This window comes from Populus trichocarpa, chromosome 9 (assembly GCF_000002775.5).
Source record: "Populus trichocarpa isolate Nisqually-1 chromosome 9, P.trichocarpa_v4.1, whole genome shotgun sequence".
NCBI classification, from domain to species: Eukaryota; Viridiplantae; Streptophyta; class Magnoliopsida; order Malpighiales; family Salicaceae; genus Populus; species Populus trichocarpa.
The window spans coordinates 12,659,572-12,671,007 of record NC_037293.2 but is presented as its reverse complement, the minus strand read 5'-3'; the positions used below and the strand labels follow the sequence as shown (position 1 = coordinate 12,671,007).

Genomic DNA, 11,436 nt, shown 5'->3' with positions numbered 1-11,436 from the left:
GACCACATATTTAATACTTAATGTCAATTACGTGGCAGTTCCTCATTGGTTAGGTCGAGTAATAATCAACAAGTCAAGAAAATGAATTCTAAACATATGACGTGTTATAATTTTATCGGATAATCAAGATCACACTATAATGAAGCCGACGTCATTGAATCCAACATATATAGCCAAACCCCTGATCTCTCCATTTGAGACAGGGAAGCTAACAATGAAGGGATAAATTGAAGGGAGAGAGAGAGAGACTAGAGAGTAACAACTAACAAATTTACACTCCGAGATTTCACTAAGTTCAGATTTTTTTTCTTTTTCCTACTGTTATGGCTCTCAATCTGCGTCAAAAACAAACAGGTCAGTGCCTTTTCTCCCTATCTCTCTTTAGATCTCTTGTGGAATGAAGCAATAACCCATTTGTTATTACTTAGTTTTAAGCCCAAATAACCTCATAAGTTCATTCCTTTTTGCTTAATTTCATGTATTTAGTGAGTAAGTTTTGATTTTGATGTGAACCCATTTTGTATTATTTAGATTCGATCCCAAATTACACTTAAAAGTTTTTTTCCTTTTTGTTTAATCTGATGTGTTTATTGAACAAGTTTTGTAATTTCATTTTTTTTGGGGCTGCAGAATGTATAATCCGGATGCTAAATCTGAACCAACCTTTGAATGCAACTGGTACTGCTAATGAAGAGGTTTACAAGATCTTGATCTATGATAAATTTTGTCAAAATATATTATCTCCATTGATTCATGTCAAGGATCTGAGAAAACATGGGGTTACTCTTTATTTCCTTATTGACAAGGATCGAAAGCATGTCCATGATGTCCCTGCTGTGTACTTTGTTCAACCAAGTCAAGTTAATGTTCAGAGGATTGTTGCTGATGCGTCACGCTCGCTTTATGATAGCTTGCACCTTAATTTTTCATCATCTATTCCTCGTCCGCTTCTTGAGGATCTTGCATCAGGGACATTGAATTCGGAGTCCATAGATAAGATTTTGAAGGTGCATGACCAGTATTTGGAGTTTGTGACTTTGGAGCATAACTTGTTTTCGTTGGCGCAGAAGTTTTGTTATGTTCAGTTGAATGATCCATCTGCTGGTGATAGAGAGATTGAGGAGATTGTTGAGAAGGTTGCTAGTGGGTTATTTTGTGTGTTGGCAACACTCGCTGTTGTGCCAGTTATTAGGTGTCCAAGTGGAGGGCCAGCAGAGATGGTGGCGTCGGTGTTAGATCAGAAGTTGAGAGATCATTTATTGTCAAAGAACAATTTGTTTACAGAAGGTGGGGGTTTTGCGAGCTCATTTCAGAGGCCAGTTTTGTGTATATTTGATCGAAATTTTGAATTGTCAGTTGGAATACAACATGATTTTAGGTATCTTCCTCTTGTTCATGATGTTCTTGGCTTGAGGCTTAACAGGTTGAGTGTGCCAGGGGAAAAGGGTGGGATGAGGTCATATGAATTGGATAGTTCTGATCCATTTTGGGTGGCAAATGGGTCCCTGGAGTTTCCTGAAGTTGCAGTGGAAATTGAGACTCAATTGAACAAGTATAAGAAGGATGTTGATGAGGTTAATAGGAGGACTGGAGGAACTGATGGGGCTGAGTTTGATGGGACGGACTTGATTGGGAACACCAAGCATTTGATGAATGCTGTGAACTCTCTGCCTGAATTGACAGAGCGGAAGCAGGTGATTGATAAGCACACAAACATTGCAACTGTTTTGTTGGGTGAGATCAAGGAGAGGTCTCTTGATTCCTATGCGAAAAAAGAGAATGACATGATGGTCAGAGGAGGGATTGATCGGAATGAACTTTTGGGTGTGCTTAGAGGGAAAGGAACCAAGATGGATAAGCTCAGATTTGCAATCATTTACCTTATATGTTCTGAAAGTATTAATCCGGCAGAAGTGGAAGCCATTGAAACTTCTCTAAGGGAGTCTGAGGTTGATACTTGTGCATTCCAGTATGTGAAGAAAATGAAGTCCTTAAATGTGTCATTGGCATCATCAAATTCTGCCAGTCGAAGTAACATTGTTGATTGGGCTGAAAAACTTTATGGGCAGTCAATTAGCGCTGTGACAGCTGGTGTGAAGAATTTATTATCTAGTGATAGGCAGCTGGCATTAACGAGGATTGTGGAAGCTTTGATGGAGGGGAGGCCAAATCCTGATGTGGATTCTTACCTTGTGTTTGATCCTCGAGCTCCCAAGTCAGGCTCTGGGACCAGTGGCAGCCATCTGAAAGGGCCATATAAAGAAGCTATAGTGTTTATGATCGGTGGTGGTAATTATATGGAGTATGGAAGCTTACAAGAATTTGCACAGCGTCAGCAGCCTGTCAAGCATGTTATATATGGAACAACAGAAATCCTCACTGGAATTGAGTTCGTTGAGCAGCTTACAGTGTTGGGGCAGAAGATGGGATTGGGTAGTACTGCGGCTTCTCCTGCTCCAACCCTCTAGTTCAGGTATTTTTGTATGTGCATTTTAAGGCCAGCTGTTTCATGGTTGATGCGTGAAAGAAAGGAGCTACGAATGTTGATTCAGCATAAATGGATTGTTGGCAGAAAAGGTTTTGAAGCTGGTTAATAGCTGAGAATTAGGTTTTCTTATTTCTTGGGTATAACGCTATATGGAGGCGTTTTCAAATAGAACTTTTGACTTTCTTTGACACTCTGGAAGGATCCCTTTTATGTTCATTATATTGAGAGATGGTATCCGCCATTAAAAAAGGTTTTCTGAGCTTCATTGAAGTTAATCTTTGTATGGTTAGAAAAAAAAAATATTTCATTTCTTCTTTCGCAAATGTGATTGCTAGAGAATTATTTGTTAGTTTTAATCCGTACATTGTATGCATGAACGTTCAATTATTTCAACATTTGTTAGATGAAGAATTGAGTGCTTGATAATTGCGTGTGTAGGCGATCTATCAGGATGCCTATGGTTTTGCCGTCCTCATCTTTTAATCCAACCTTCCTTTTATCTGATCTGTTGTTTGATGAGTTAGGCATCAGATGTTGGCATTTCCTTGTCATTGTTCATTATCAGGCTGCAAAACTTTGGAAGAAATAGCTACTGGTGACAACTAGGGTCGGGTACTCCTTGTATATTTCATCATCTTCCGAGCTCAACTGTTTGAGTTTGAGGATCACCGAATTTACGTTCTCTATGCCGAGTAATATCCTGGTTCCGATGCAGAATGATAAACCGAACTGCTATATGCAGACTGCCAAGTGAGCTCTATAATTGCCCTAATCATCGTTGTAGCTTTAAAAGGTTCAAATATCCCATCACCTTCCAAGATAAATTGTTGAGAGGGAAGCTTTCCAAACTAAGAACCCTGATGTGATGTGATGTGATGTGATGTGATGTAGTTTACAGGCAATTACGATGCAGATTGTTCGACCAAAGACAAGGAAGGCAGCAGGTAATGGTATTATAGGTGTAAGCTTCTCTAGCTGTTGATGAACCTTTGAAGGCCCGAAGCTGACTTTAGCAAAGAGGAACACGGGATATATTCAACATTGAATCCTATTTTTCTCTTAAAAAATAAAAAATTGTTTCTCAAAACATTGAAGGGTTGAATTTAACTCGATTTTTTTAATTTTTTTGTCAAATGAAGGATATAATTCCCTTAATTAAAACAAAGTGTTAAAACACTACTAAAAACAAATAGGTAGATTGATGTATAACTTTGTTTTTTTTTTTTTTTGTATTAAATTATTAAGCTTTTCGGGTCCTTAGTTGGGTTATATCCGGATTTGTATCAATATTTATATTTATTATATGGACAATATTAACAAATATTCTCCGAAGGACCTAACCGAAAAATTTCAAAACATCTAATATCTGATTGATAGAGTCTCTTCTTTTAGAATTTAACTGAGAATAATATATACAATAGGGACTAAATTTAAACTTTCCTCAACATTTTCACTTTCCTCTTCCTTTCTATTCTAGTCTCCTCGATGACCAAAATACCCGCTCTTTTCTCCCTCTCCTTTGATGGCCTCCAAGCCCTAATTTCCAAAAATCAAACACAAAAAATCCCTAAGCCTCCATGGCTCGCCGGTCTTTCTCCCTCCTCAAATCCCTAACCAAACCCACCACCTCCTTCTCTCTAACCCCCATCCCAACTTCCCGGTCCGTTACCTACATGCCGCGACCCGGAGACGGAACACCACGCGCAGTCACCCTCATCCCCGGAGACGGAATCGGGCCTTTAGTCACCAACGCAGTAGAACAAGTAATGCAAGCGATGCACGCACCGGTTTACTTCGAGAAATACGAAGTCCACGGCGACATGAATCGCATTCCGGAAGAAGTTATCGAATCGATTAAGAATAACAAAGTTTGTCTGAAAGGAGGATTGAGGACTCCGGTCGGTGGTGGTGTCAGCTCGCTGAATGTTTCGTTAAGGAAGGAATTGGATTTGTATGCTTCGCTGGTTAATTGTTTTAATTTGCCAGGGTTGCCTACACGGCACGAAAATGTTGATATTGTTGTTATTAGAGAGAATACTGAAGGGGAATACGCTGGGCTTGAGCATGAGGTGGTTCCTGGTGTTGTTGAAAGCCTTAAAGTAATCAACCTTTATTGTTTGTTTGACTTAGTGAATTGTTTTGTTGTTTATTGTGTTAATCATTAGTTAATGATTTGTTAATGGTTTTGTTAATTATCATGATCATTGAATATTTGTGACCCACTAAAGGGACATGTTGATTTGATGGAAGGGATTTTCCCGGAAGTGATTCCGGGAAGAACCTAAACTAGTATTATTCTATAGCCCCTCATGATCAATAGTCTCTCCTGTGATAATTATGTTTTGCTTATTCAAGTTTGAGTTTTAGGTAGATTGAAATCTTATATAACTGATTTGACGATTATTTGTTTCATTTTGAATAATTACTTTTTGTTGTGTGTGATTTGTTCGTTATTTTTATATATATATATATAATGGTGTGTTGATGGTGATGAATGTGTTTTTAGGTGATAACAAAGTTTTGCTCGGAGAGAATTGCGAAGTATGCATTTGAGTATGCTTATTTGAATAATAGGAAGACAGTGACGGCAGTGCATAAGGCAAATATTATGAAACTTGCAGATGGGTTGTTTTTGGAGTCTTGCAGAGAGGTTGCGAAGAAATATCCGAGTATAAAGTATACTGAGATTATTGTGGATAATTGCTGTATGCAGCTGGTTTCGAAACCTGAGCAATTTGATGTGATGGTACGTGATTTTTGAAAACTTTTGTTCATTATTGTTTGAATTGGTGTCTATGGGGGATGTTATTCATTATTAGGTGATTTCTATGTATTTATGGTGTTGGTATGCAACCTCGGTTTTGATGTGTCGGAACAAGTCTGTTGTTCAGCAGCAGGTCTCTCGGTAGCATTTGCTGTGGTGAGAGAATTATCAGTTCATATGGTTAGGGAAAAAAATTGTCTTGTGATTAAATGAAGCACCCTATTTAATAATACAAGGATGCTAAAACCATGGTGTAAACTAATTGAGAATTAGACTTGCAGTTTTGTCTTTTCACGTCTCCTCACTGAGCTTCTTGCAGTGGCTACTGTCTGCAATCAATAGTCTTATGCATGCTTGATTGTCAACTGTTTAGCACTTTTGACTTTAGACCTTTCACTAATGAAAGCTCTGTTATGCTCTGTACAGGTTACTCCTAATCTTTATGGCAATCTTGTGGCAAATACAGCTGCTGGTATAGCTGGAGGCACTGGTGTCATGCCAGGAGGTATGAATTTGGTTAAAGTTCTAATTCTGCAAAAGACTTTTACCTACCTTCTTTAAGGAGTTATAGGTTAAGGAATCCTAATCTTGAAGCTGTTAGGAGCTTGATTGTTTCACGTCCTTCGGACCTTTTCTGTTACTATCAGCTCTATAAGCTTGCGTTGTAATTTATTTAGTTTTTGGTGACTACAGGTAATGTGGGAGCTGATTATGCTGTTTTTGAGCAAGGTGCTTCTGCTGGAAACGTGGGAAAAGAAAAAATGGTGGAACTAAAGAAGGCAAATCCAGTGGCTTTGCTCCTCTCGTCTGCCATGATGCTGAGACACCTTCAGTTTCCTTCATTTGCTGATAGACTTGAGACTGCAGTGAAGCATGTAATATCTGAGGGGAAGTGTCGAACCAAAGACCTTGGTGGAGACAGCACCACACAAGAGGTGGTTGATGCTGTCATTGCTAATCTGGACTGATCCGTACCAGGAATTCTGCCCCCTAATAGCCATTGTTTCATACTATCATGTCTTCCTGTGCAAGTATCGTGCCACCGTTCTTCCCCGCTCCCCTGCTATACAAGTTAATCCTATTCTACTGCAGGATTATCTTATAGTGTCTGTTATTCTTTTTCTTTTCCTCCCAAATAAGATTAGGCTTTTCTTTTCTGGTTGTGAGGGAATCAGGGAACGTATTAATAAGAACCTGCCCCTGATTGTTCAGTTGAATGAAAATTTTCGCGTTTGTTTCACCCATTTCAGCTATATTGCTCCATCCTTTATTGGAATCTTGAGCTCTGGAACAAGCAAATGGTTTTGAGTTCTCAAAGGGAGGCACCACTAAATGGCTATTAAGACTAATTAATAACTAATAACGTGAATAATCACAATTAGGTCGAGGCAACCCAACCCACAAAAAATCCCAAGTGCCTTGCCTAAAACAGCAAAATAAATATGAATTTCGACTTTTAGCATATAAATTGTCAATGGAATAGATGATGGAGATTAGATTTATCCCAGATTGAAAATTCAAGGACTCAAAAAGTCCTGCACCAGAATTTGAGTATATACCTAGTTTATGATCTAAATTAAATTAGATAGGAAGCTGGACTATCAACTAACTAAAAAATGTACACACTCTGTGTTCGGCGAGGGGACACCCAATCTGTTGAAAAGCAAGATTTGGAGGAACGTGGTGATACAAAAAAGTAAAAGTTGGTGTTGGAGACGTCATGGATGGGGAAGGAACGGGCTTTGTCAGAGAGGACGAGGAGCCTGTGAATATGGAGGAGCCCAAGTGCAAGTCCTGTAAGGGTACTCTTATGGGGGACAGAGTCGACAAGGAAGGACTGTTTGAAGGATACTGTTCTGAGGAGGAGGAGGAGGATTGTCCTGCGATCTGATTGTCCGCTGCTGAGAAAAGGAGATTACATAAAAAGTAGGAAGAAACCCTAATTACTAAGGTGTTGGGGAAGAGAGTAGGGTACCGCTACTTGCAAGCCTACTCTCAGTCAGTGGAGGCTAAAGGATGGAGCGAAATCTGGGCAATGATTTTGTATCTATAGGACAGTATTATTTGGTTGGTTTCGGATCATATTCTTACTGTGCGCCTTGTCATGGCATCCACATTTTGATCCTGATCGATGAGAAGCCATCATTGATAAAGCAGTTTGCGTTCGTATACCTGACCCATCTAGAATACCATGACAAGGGCGGGCTTGTTGACTCGGATAGGCAAATACTATTGGCGCCAGAACTGTGCACGCTGATCTTGAAGGTACCTGAACTTCATCCCATTTGCACTTTGCTTCTTCTTCCAACCTGTTCAAATTTCAAGTTGATTAGTTATTTAAAATGGAAGATACATGTTTTGGCCCAACAGACTCGAGTCAAAATTTCAGTTCAAAACCCAACCCAATTAACTTGGATATTTAAAGAATATACTACTTTTTATTCAAGAAAAGTTGAATAAACAAGCAAGCAATTCTTTTTCTTTTTTTTTTCTATTAGAAATTTGACTGTGAAAAGATTTAAGAAGTGTTTAGGTTTCATTTTGAATTGATTATTGAATGATTTAAGGAATTTAATTAAAATATTAGGATGTTAGTTGATATAAAACAAATTGATTTGATGAATGGAATCGTGAGTTGTTGAAGAAACAGACTATGTTTTTGTGTGATCTGCAATTTTAAAAATTGGCTGATCGAGATTTTAGAAATCCCGATCAACTAGTTGTTCTAAATCAGTTGACCGGTTGATTGTTTGCTGTTGGTCGACCGACAAGTCTAAGCTGGCTGACCGGTTGGTCTGTGATGGTGGTTGATTGATGAACGCCCAACAGTAGAGTTTTACTGAATACATTAGGTTCGATCATTTTGAGTTATGTTCGGATCGATCGGGTGAAACAGTTCGGCTTTATATTTACGTTTTGGTATCTAAATTTAGAGTTTTTAATCTTTTTATGATACTTTGCTTGGATTTTGTTTTTAGTATTTTATGTATCTGTTATAGGTTCTGTTAAGTGTTAACGTTCCTCCTAACAATCTTTAGTAGCCTCTGGTTCCGCATTCGTTTGTCTTTTGCTTTTGTTTTCCGTGTGAGTGATATAATCTTTAATATGCATGTAATATAAATAAATACGTGTGTTGATTATATGATGAGTACAGCTATTAATTTATTGAATATTTATACATGTTTTATTTTTCGAGTACTCATATTTAACTAAATTCTATTTGATACGATATACGTTGCTTTGATAATTACACGAGTATCTATTATATCTTGATATCGGTATACCTGTTAGTAACTTCATGCTAACGAAATGTAATTAGTCTATATGCACATAGTATTATGTATACTTAGATGGTAAGAGAAGCACCAGCTTGTAGCTATTGATTCTTCCACAGTAGTGTCATGACCCGCATATCGGATTCATTGTAATTAGTCTATATGCACATAGTATTATGTATATTTAGATGATAAGAAAGGTACCAGCTTGTAGTTATTGATTCTTCTATAGTAGTGTCATGACCCGCATCCCGGATTCATAACCGGTAATTAAGAAGGGATGTGATAAAAACACTCCATCTATATTAAGTTTAAGAACGTGTGTGTGTGTGTCTATATATATATATATATATATATATATATATATATATATATATATATATATATATATATATATATATATAAAATGACATTAACTCTTAAGTTGCTAGCAGACCACCCTTCAGGTGCTAAAGGAACTGATAGTTGTACTATATCTGAAAATTAACAAGCCTTCAGATTAGACGTAATTGATAAATAATTAGACGTAATTGAGAAATAAACACACACACACACACACAGAGACACGGTTATATATAGCATCAGTAATATGTGTTTTCCAGGCGAAGCAAGAGGGGATCCTGAAAAAGAGACAAAATTCAGATTCTCCTTGCTCCCTCCCACGGGATGAGCACAAATCAATGACTTTACATTTCGAGGTTGTGGGTCTTGATTATACGCCCTAAATGTAAATGCTACATCCTATATCCATAATTAATTGTGAAGCACTTGGTTCTTTTTTTTATTTAATTAATTTCTTAATTTGCAAGGAATCTCCTCTCTGAATAATATATTGTTTGATTGGCAAGGAAGCTATGTGAATATATATGACTCTTAAGGAATAATTGGACAGTTAAAGTCCATCCATTTCTTCTTATTATATTATTATTATTATTATTCAAGAAATAATTTCTTATATCATTGATTGGCCACTAACATTTATTTGAATGCCCGTTGACAAAGGGATCTAATGCCAATTCTTCTTTTTATCTACTTGCCAACGTCCTTGAGAGAAGCGAAAGGTTTTCCGCCAGGTTCCTTTTTCTATATATATATATATAGTAAGACTCAAATAAATGTTTAATTTCCAGTTTCTTACTGTGTTTTTAACTGTATTTGCAATTGTTTTAAAAATGTTTTTGTTTTAAAAAAATTATAAATTAATGTTTTTTTTAGTATTTTTCAATGATTCTATGTGGTTATATTTAAAATTATAAAAACAAATTAAAAATAATAATTTAGTATATATTTAAATAAAAAACATTCTGCACTTCAATATCAAATACACACCTACTTAAAATAAAACATGAGGTCAGACCTCAAAAGAATAAAAGAATACAAGGTTTCGAGATTGAATTTACCAGGGCACTCACCTCACTAAAATTAATAGTGCAAGACTCAAATAAATGGGGTCATTTTAGTTATGTCAACTTTTTGGCTTGGACTCAATTTTTATGGTTCATGCTTGGGTTTCGTACAAAATCATGTAGAAATAAGAAGAATTCATCTTTCACCTAATTTAGGCACCGTTTAGAATTCTGATTCAATTGTATTTTTAAAATTCTTTCAATTTTATTTTTTTTGTGTTTTTTAGATTATTTTGATATGTTGATATCAAAAATAAATTTTAAAAAATAAAAAAAATTATTTTAATATATTTTCAAACAAAAAAACATTTTGAAAAACAATCTGTACCTAATATATCTAGAAGAGAAAATCACTCCACCTAATATATGCTAACTATTTTTCTTCATGTAACAAAAACCTAAGTTTTCATATGTAGAAAAAAAAAAGAAAAAAGAGAGAGATCAGATACATGGAGCTTTCATACACTACTCTCAAAATATATATAAAAAAAGCTCGAGTAATCAAAATTATCGTTAGATTTATCAACTCAATGATAAGTGAAACAATCCCTATACAAGTTTCAGTGAATTTATAATATGAATTATAAGAAATGTCAATAAATGTAACGTTTCTCTACTATATTTATAAGTTGCTTGTGCTTCAAAGAATTAACCACCAACTATTTCACTCTCATAAGGTATAATTCTAAAATATATGAGTTTTTCATTGTCTCGCACATTACTATAGATGGGTTGTAGATAGATTATGTAATTTTTTTTGTTTTTTCAATTTGGTTTCCAAACTTTTCTTTTCAACGATTTAGTCCAAATTAAAGATTATTTAGTTTTGATTTCTTATGAAAGGGCGGAATTGGAAAAAAAAAAGAGTGAATTCAAAAGGTGTCAAACATAAGTGACATGTTATAAGTTTCTCATAATTTTAATACCTCAATATTTTCTCAATTCAATTTTGGTATAAAAATTTATTTTTTTATTTTTTAGTCCCTGGTTGAGAGATGAGAGAAAGAGGTCGTTGGATTTCTATAGTAGAGAGAGAAAAATGTTATTGATACCGATTTATTTCACCAAAATAAACGATATTTATGTCAAATGGTTCCATTTGATGAGGGAAGTTCATATTAGATGTTTTTTTTTATCTTTAAAGTTCATAAAAAAATATATATTTAAGCTCGGGTTGATTTTTGATTTCTAGTTGATTTCAGTTTTTGGAGCGTTTTTTTTTTCTCAATGTCATAAATAGGTTTGTCACGGTTCTTACAATGTTTTGGGTCAAAAATGGGTTGAAAAACAGGTTTTTGGGTTAAAAACTAAACCCTAATTTTTCAACCATCACAGTGGGGCAGAATCTGGACAAATCAGATGACACGCTGTTAGATTTTTTTTTTCAAAAAAACTTGGGGCGGGCCCCAATTACAAAGAAAAAATTAGAGGCTCAATTGCGCAAACCTACCCATGGGCCCTAATAAAATAGGGCAGGGTAGCTGGCTTGGCTTTCCAAGTGCA

General features: G+C 35.9%; 2 protein-coding genes across 3 annotated transcripts; both read left to right on the top strand.

Annotated features, from left to right (window-relative positions):
• Positions 1-162: 162 nt before the first annotated feature.
• On the top strand, positions 163-2,914 carry LOC7474904 (SEC1 family transport protein SLY1). Its single transcript, XM_002312773.4, has 2 exons — positions 163-354; positions 631-2,914. Exons 1-2 carry the CDS (start codon positions 324-326, stop codon positions 2,466-2,468), a joined length of 1,869 nt encoding a protein of 622 aa, XP_002312809.2. The 5' UTR covers positions 163-323; the 3' UTR covers positions 2,469-2,914.
• Positions 2,915-3,940: 1,026 nt separating this feature from the next.
• On the top strand, positions 3,941-6,496 carry LOC7460050 (isocitrate dehydrogenase [NAD] regulatory subunit 1, mitochondrial). Of its 2 annotated transcripts, none has more exons than XM_024609154.2 (4): positions 3,941-4,557; positions 4,995-5,234; positions 5,679-5,757; positions 5,946-6,496. In XM_024609154.2, the coding sequence occupies exons 1-4, from the start codon at positions 4,066-4,068 to the stop codon at positions 6,218-6,220; spliced, it is 1,086 nt and encodes a 361-aa protein (XP_024464922.1). In that variant the 5' UTR covers positions 3,941-4,065; the 3' UTR covers positions 6,221-6,496. The 2 variants fall into 2 exon arrangements, with proteins under 2 accessions (XP_024464922.1, XP_002312810.1); XM_002312774.4 differs by having other exon boundaries at positions 3,943-4,587.
• Positions 6,497-11,436: the final 4,940 nt, after the last annotated feature.